General features: G+C 54.5%; 1 protein-coding gene across 1 annotated transcript in view; it reads left to right on the top strand.

The window, feature by feature from the left end:
* Positions 1-3,136: 3,136 nt before the first annotated feature.
* PRAG1 (PEAK1 related, kinase-activating pseudokinase 1) overlaps positions 3,137-7,622 on the top strand; it is a 47,188-nt gene continuing 42,702 nt past the window's right edge. The window contains exons 1-2 of the mRNA XM_040643329.1: positions 3,137-3,584; positions 5,652-7,486. Of these exons, the coding sequence (XP_040499263.1) occupies positions 3,255-3,584; positions 5,652-7,486 (2,165 nt within the window). The 5' untranslated portion in view covers positions 3,137-3,254. The remainder of the gene's footprint in view (positions 3,585-5,651; positions 7,487-7,622) is intronic.

The raw sequence follows: 7,622 nt of genomic DNA, 5'->3' as shown, positions 1-7,622 counted from the left end.
GAGATTAGATTACAGAGCCTTGCAGAAGGAAAAAAATAAAATAAAAAAGTTGGGCGAATACCATGACACCCTCTGCGTGTGTGTTGGGTGGGTGTTAAGGTTGTCACCTTGTTCTTTCTGCCTGGGCAACCCCTGCCAGTGCAGTAATGAAATCCAGACACGTTCATATGTAATTTTCTTTTCCAGTGTTGCATTAATTTAATTGATATCTATATCTATATCTATATCTTTATTTATTTATTTATTTATTTATTTATTTATTTTAGGTGAGTATTTTCTGGAATTCTGTCACTTCAGGGTAAGGCATAAACAACCTTTGATTCCAGTGTGAGAGCCGTTTTGAGCCAAAAGATTTAATTTTATGGATCTGGCCACCATTCTTCAGATTCTTCTTAAATGGAATGGGAGTGTGTCTGACAACTTCAGTCTTGCAAATTGTAGCCACAAATCTAGTGCAGAAGTTTGCAGAGGCAAAGATATTTTATCGGGACTTGGATCAGAAAGAATGCTGGGATCTTTTTCTAATCTTACACTGCTGCCTCCCACTGAAATGGGGCAATTTGCATAATTCTGGGGGCTGCCTCCCCTCCGTGGTAAGGAATGTGGGCAGGAAGGTACCACTCCCAGGCTGTGGAGAGTTGGCACTGGTAGGCGAAGCGCCGTTACCGCTTTGTGAGCGCCACTTGAGTTTTTCACCATCTTTCACTGAAAACAAATAGGAGATAATTCCAGGCATAGAGCTCTGTAGACAGAACTGGAATCTTTTCTGGCTTGACATGATGGGAACTTCTGTTTGCTGTGACTGAAAAACCAGTTTTAACAGGATGCTGTGAGTCAATGATGGTGGAAGGCTAGCGCTTCATTCTGTTCTCTTACTCAAAGATTTCCCCTAAAAACCTTTGCATCTCTGAGCAGTTGTGTGGAGAGCTGTGTCGGTGTCAGAGAATTTCAGAGTTGCGCATGGGAGCAGAGAGAGTGTGTGTAAGCTGGCGAGGGTTTTGAAGGAAGCTTCCCAAAGTCCCAGGGCAGTTGTGGGCCATCGGGGACAAAGAATGGGGCACTCTGGCACCAAGCAGACATGATGAGTTTGTGCGCTCGGTTGCCTGCTGGGGAGGAAATGAAGGGTGGCCCCCCCCAGACTGCCTCTTTGTGAGTCTGTGGCAGCCCTGAGGAAGTGGTTGGACACCCACCTTCACAGATAGCTCAGCCTTATAAGGAGCTGCAGGAACGGGAGAGGCCCCCACAGAATGGGTTTCTAAGTTTTTTTTCCCCATCCAATCCGGGGGGCTCGGGAGCCTTGGTCTGCGGTAAAGGGGAGCCTCTCTTTCCCTGTGGTCCGGAAGCCAACCACTCTCTAGGAAAGGACCAACTCCCCACCTTGGGGCAGGGATGTGGACACTTGCTCTCTGAACACCAGTGTGCTTCCTCCACTCCCCCGCCCCTCCAGAATTTAGCAGCAGAGCCTAAAACTCCCCATGGTTCAAGATTCTGGGAGAAAGAAAAATCCCTGGTATCCTCCTCGGCTTGTTGAAGCTTAGTGACCTCTTCTGGGGAGCTTGGTGAGGCATGAACCCACTACTTGGGTGTATTTAGGGGAGGAGAAGACCCTCACCCACAATCATCTTGAACAGAGGGATGCGTAAGACCCTACGAACAGTTGCTGAAAGACAGACACTTGTCTTTATTTCAGAGTGTTCGTTTAGCTTCCCGAGGCAGTGGCTTCACGGTGAACTTGGGAGGGGAAGGAGGCGAATTTAGCTGCGGTGCTTGTTGAATAAGCACCCCTGTCTGCGAGTGTGGGTCACTGGAAAGAGAGCACTCTCCCCAAAGATGCTGGAACGGGCTCCTGGCTCATTCCACCTGGTTAGTCCTTTTGATAGTTTAGACGGCATCAGCCCCAAATCAGGTTCCCACTAGAGGAAAGTGGAGAGCAAACCTCAAGGCAAAACTCCCTTTTTGTTGACAATCTGATTGCCTGAGGTTTGTAGAGATGATTTCCTCAGGAACATTTCATTTAAATGAGGAAAGAAGAGTGACGAGCAGCCAACAGGTGATGGGGAGCCGCTCTGTATAATGAATGACCTGAAGAGCTGAAGGGCTGCCAGCACAGTTCGCCTTGCCTTCTCGAACCACCGAACTCCGTGTGTCTGTCGGACAAGTCTTAGTTTATGTCATTGCCATTGTTTTTCCACCTGTAAAATGGGGATAACTGCCGGGGTGTTATTCAGGCTAATTGGTTAATATCTGCAACCCTTTGAGCTCATTTTCAGCAGGTGAATTTACTAGTTTCTCTGGGCCAACTCTCTGCTTCCTGTTTGACTGTCAGAGACAACTCTTGCAACAAGCAGACTGCCTTACCCCCAGGGGTAAATCGTAGGGAAAAACAATTGTGTGATAATCTCTTCCCTTTGTTATATTTTACCCAGCCACCCTTAGACCAGAGGGCTATGGTAATCAGGCATTTGTCTTTCTGTTTCCCTCCTTGGCCTGCAGCCCCAGCTCTGTGGACCTCACCACTGGGTTGAAAAAAGTCTATGAAGTAAGGGGAGGAGGGCAGATTCCCAAGATGCCGGCCCTCCCAACCCAGTTCCCCTGAGGGGCAGGCCGGCCCCACCCCTCTCCCCTTTCTCATCCATTGAGTATCCACCTGGCCAGAAGTATGGCTTCCAGCGCTGGGCTCAGGGCCCAGGCCTACCTGCCCGCTCACACAGTCCTTGGTGAAAAGTTATGGCTTGTCCTCTAGAAGCCACCATTTTTATTTGCTGTATGACTTTGTCGTTCTTGTCCCAAGCTCTAGGCGCATGACAGCAGGCAATGCATGGATGCCATGCAGGTTTCTCATCTAAAACCCTGTGCGATTTCTTCCTGTCACAGCCCCCAAACCTCAGCCCTGGGACTGACATGCCTACCGTGCTCTGTACTCCTGGAACAGAGTTATGTTTGGTTTTTACCGCTTCTGATAAGGCCGCACCGGAGAGTGACTAAGAGCCTTAGGACAGATAGGTGAGGGCCTCCGAGTACATGAATACTAGTCTTTACCTTTTTTCTCCTTCTTTCCTCCTCCCTTTTCCCTACAAGCCCCCCTTGAGCTAAGCAGGCTCTGGCTGGTCATGCAGCCGTCCTCAGCTCCGGCAGCTCTCTGATCGCCCAGGGCTCTGCTGCTCCAGGAGGCCGCCCTGTGGCCCGCGTCCACCTTCCAGAAGACCACGCCGGGGAGCCGAGCGCAAGATGAACCAGCGCCCCGTCGGCTCAAGATGCACCAGACCGTCCGACTGAACCCCGAGAGCCCAAAGATGTCTGCGTGCAGCGACTTTGTGGAGCACATCTGGAAGCCCGGGTCCTGCAAGAACTGCTTCTGCCTGAGGAGTGACCACCAGCTGGCGCCCGGCCAGCCCCAGCCACGAGCCGGCCACCTGCCCCCTCCGCCTCGCCTGCCCCCCAGGCCTGACAACTGCCGCCTGGAAGATGAAGGCGTGAACGGCTCGCCCTACTCCAAGCCCACCATTGCCGTGAAGCCCACCATGATGAGCTCCGACGCCTCCGAGGTGTGGACGGAGGCGAACCTGAGCGCCGACGTCTCGCAGGTGAGGCTGAGTAACCGCTGTGGTATTTTTACAGGGGCTGCTCTGGTTGTAAGGCTGGATGGCTGGCCGGCAGCCAGGGAGGGCTGTTAGAGCAAGGCTCCCGCGGGCTGGCCTCCCGTCAGCCTGCCCCACGACTGCTCCTTCCTGACTGCTGCCCTCCTTTCCTATCTGCGCTCCCTTCCATCTGTCCCTTCAGGCTGAGAACCATCGGTCCAGTCCCTCAAGGGGCCTCGAAGATGGTCTTAATTATGTATCTGGAGACGCGCAAAAATGCAGCTTTTTAAAAAAATTCTTTTCAAGTTTTTTCATCGCTAGTTTAAAATGCATACACGAGTAGCAGCGATTGCATAACAAATGCCTTGCCTCTGCAGCCCTCCACCAAGAGTGTCCACAGATCAACTCCTGGCCCCATCTTGCTTCCTCTCTGCCCCCAGCCCCACCCTCCCCGCCCTGTGATTTTAAAGCAAACCCCAGACTTCGCATCATTTCCACCCATGTCTTTAAAAAATAAAGTCTTCCTAAAAAAAAGAACCACAATACCACGGTCACCCTTAACGTGTTAGCAGTAATTTCTTCGTATCCAGTTCCCAGGCAGCGTTCGTATAGCCAGTGGTGAAGCTTGGATTTTAGCAGCTTTGACCTGGGATCGCTAGAGACAGTTATATCCCTAGAGATTAGACCGTTCTGCTCAGCCCACAAGTCCCCCTTGCAAGGGTATAATGATTTAGAGGGCACGTAAAGCCTGCTGCCTCTAGACAGGTCTAGGAAGCTGGAAGTCTAGAACATCTGAGAACTGCTTGGGACTTGTTTGACCTTTTCACCTATTCTAGTTCTCCTAAATCATCATACTGAGTGGATCAGGAAGAGTGATTGAGCCTGTGTGAAATCAGAGGGCAGTTTTAAACTGGAGGAGGCTTAACTGAGGCGAGGCATTTCCTGTGGTTGCACTTAGCTCCATGTCCCTTCAGAACCGCTCCATGTGTCATGAGCTGGTTACACCCATTCTCCGGGCTGTGCTCAGTACCTCTGGTCTTCACAGACATAAGCTAGGGACCCTACTCCTTCAGTTCAGAATCATCTTGGAAAGGAGGCGAATGCCCAACTTTGAGGCTGCTTCTGAAGGTTTTGGGGTAGGGGAGACTTTAGAAGAGAAGGACAAGGGGACTGTGACTTCAGTGATGAGAATGACCAGGCGACATCTTTTTTTTTTTTTTTTAAGATTTTATTTAGAGAGAGAGAGAGAAAGTGTGTGTGTGTGTGTGTTTGTGTGCATAAGTGGGGGGAGGGACAGAGAGAGAGAGAGAGAGAGAATCTCAAGTAGACTCCGGGCTTAGTGTGGAGCCTGACACGAGACTTGATCTCTTGACCCCGAGATCATGACCTGAGCTGAAATCAAGAGTTGGACGCTTAACCAGCTGAGCCACCCGGGCGCCCCGTGACGGGCCCACATCTTTGTCCCAGAGCTCAACTAGTCCAGCCACGCCAGCTGAGGTCACTGCCTGTAACTTGGAGGGGGAGTCGCTCTTTGGCGTGGCCCAGAGAGGAGCAAGGGAGCTGGGGACCCAGCTCAGAAACCACCCCCCACTCTCCTGCCCCCGCACCCACCCAAGCTGTTTTAAAAAAGCCCCATGACTTTGGTTTCTTCAGGATTGTACTGTGACACAGTTATCAAACAACTAACAAACATAAAACAAAAATTCATCCAAACTCAAAACTCTGTTTTCAAAGGTCTGCAGAGAGTTTATCTCATCGGGCCATTTTGAGGGAAAAGGCAGAATGTTCTTTTTTAGAGGTTCCCCCCCCCCATACCTCACAGACTTAAGCCTACAGAATTACAGACCCCAGGTGGGAAGCACAGCTCAGTGTCTGGGAAGACCACTGGCTCCAGGGGGCCCCAGCAATGAAGAGAGTCTGGGGGGAGATCAGAAGGTGGGCGTGCTGGAGAGCTTCCTCGCTGCAGCACAGAAGACCGTTGACAATGTCGGGGCACTTCCCTCTCACTTTTTCTCTCTTCCTTTTTTCTCTGACAAGGTCTAATGTAAGTCTTTTAACCTTGGGGCTGTGTAGGTCATCTGGAGACGAGCCCCTGGCAAGCTCCCCCTCCCGAAGCAGGACGACGTGCCGATAGTTTACTTCCGTGGTGTCCAGAAGCCCGCCGGGCCCTCCCCGTCCACAGAGGGCCACGCTCGCTGCCCCCCCACGTATGCCATGGTCGGCCTGCACAGCCTAGAGGCCCGGGGCGAGCGGAACACGGCCTCCCACCCAGTGAGTTTCTCCAGTGAGAAGGTTGGGCGAGAAGACAAACCCATGTTTCCCTACCAAGAACTGACCTCCACTCAGGAGAGCTTCCGCCAGAAGGTGGCTGTCTTTGCTGGGATGACGTCTGGCTGTCACAAGGGCCCTGGGCCCTGCCTCTCTCCGCAGCCCCTGCGGGAGTCCCTGCCCTCGGAGGACGACAGCGATCAACGGTGCTCACCTTCAGGGGACAGCGAAGGGGGGGAGTATTGCTCCATCCTGGACTGTTGCCCCGGGAGCCCCGTTGCCACGGACACCTCACAGGCTGAGAGTTCTCGGTGCAGACCTGGCAGAGGGGACCGCTCACCACTGTGCTGGGAGCAGGGAGTGTGTGAGGGGCTCCCTGAGGAGGAGAAGCGGGTTTTGAGCTTCCCGAGGGAGTGCTGCAGCCAGGGCCCAGCAGAGAACCCGCCCCGCCTGGGTCCCAAGAAGCCGTCCCTCACCTCGGAGGCTGCCAGTTCTTCAGACGGCCTCTCCTGTGGGAGTGCCAGCAGCGGGGCCAGCAGCCCCTTCACCCCCCATCTTGAGAGTGACTACTGCTCCCTCATGAAGGAACCCATGCCAGGGAAGCAGCAGGACTCAGGCTGCCACGTGGTGACCTCTAACAGTTGCCTCGGACTGACTGGGGAGCCCCAGCCTCCAGCCCACCCCAGGGAGGCTGTACAGTCTGAACCCATCTATGCTGAAAGCACCAAGAGGAAGAAGGCGGTTCCAGCACCTTCTAAGCCACAGGCCACAGCGGAACAGGCAGCAGCTGCTCGGGGCCAGGGCCAGGGCCAGGGCCAGGTACGGACAGCTAATGCCTGGGCTCAGAAAGCAGCATCTGGCTGGGGCCGGGACAGGGAAGGCCCAGATATGGCTCCCCAGGTGGCAGCCACCATCACAGTCATGGCAGCCCATCCGGAAGAGGACCACCGGACCATCTACCTGAGCAGCCCCGACTCTGCTGTGGGGGTACAGTGGCCACGTGGGCCTGTGAGCCAGGACTCCGAGGCAGGTGACGAGGAGGCTTCAGCTGGGCAGGGGCTGAGCTCCCGAGAAAGCCACCGTCTCGACGCGAGTGAGAACATGCCCAAGGGGAAGCCCGCCATTCCCCCCAAGCTGTCCAGGAGTAGCCCCGGAGGGTCCCCGGTGTCACCGTCTCCCTCCCCACTGTCTGACCTCAGCGAGGGGAGCTCCACTGGTGGTACTGGGCCCCCGACTTCCTTCAGGGGCCCCACGGACCCTGCCTTTTCCTGCCGGGCCAACGGCGTCGCCGCCAGTGACTCTGTCCCGTGCCACCCGCCTGCGGCCGCAGCCTCAGCTTTGGACCAGAGGAGGCCCCGGTACCAGACCGGGGCCTGGAGCCGCCAGTGCCGGATAGAGGAAGAGGACGAGGTGGAGCAGGAGCTGTTGAGTCAAAGCTGGGGCAGAGAGATGGAAAATGGCACCCCAGAGCCCTCAAACTCCTCCACCTGGCACCGTCTGCGCCCCACGGACGGCTCCTCTGGGCAGAGCGGCAAAGTCGGGACGGGCATGAGCAAATCGGCCTCTTTTGCCTTTGAGTTCCCCAAGGACAGAAGCAGGATTGAGGTATTCTCACCGCCACCGCCGCCTCCGAAGTCGAGGTGAGTACGATGGTCTGCGTGTAACTCGGGGCCCTTCTAGAAACCTTTGCTGTTGCCCTTTACCCAAAGCCCTGAGGCCCCAGCTCGGAGTCCTACGCTCCGGGCACCGGTGTCTGCCCGAAGGCCCTTGCGCCTT

This window comes from Ursus maritimus, unplaced genomic scaffold (assembly GCF_017311325.1).
Source record: "Ursus maritimus isolate PB19 unplaced genomic scaffold, ASM1731132v1 scaffold_28, whole genome shotgun sequence".
Lineage (NCBI taxonomy): Eukaryota > Metazoa > Chordata > Mammalia > Carnivora > Ursidae > Ursus > Ursus maritimus.
This window is presented reverse-complemented; position numbering and strand designations above follow the sequence as displayed.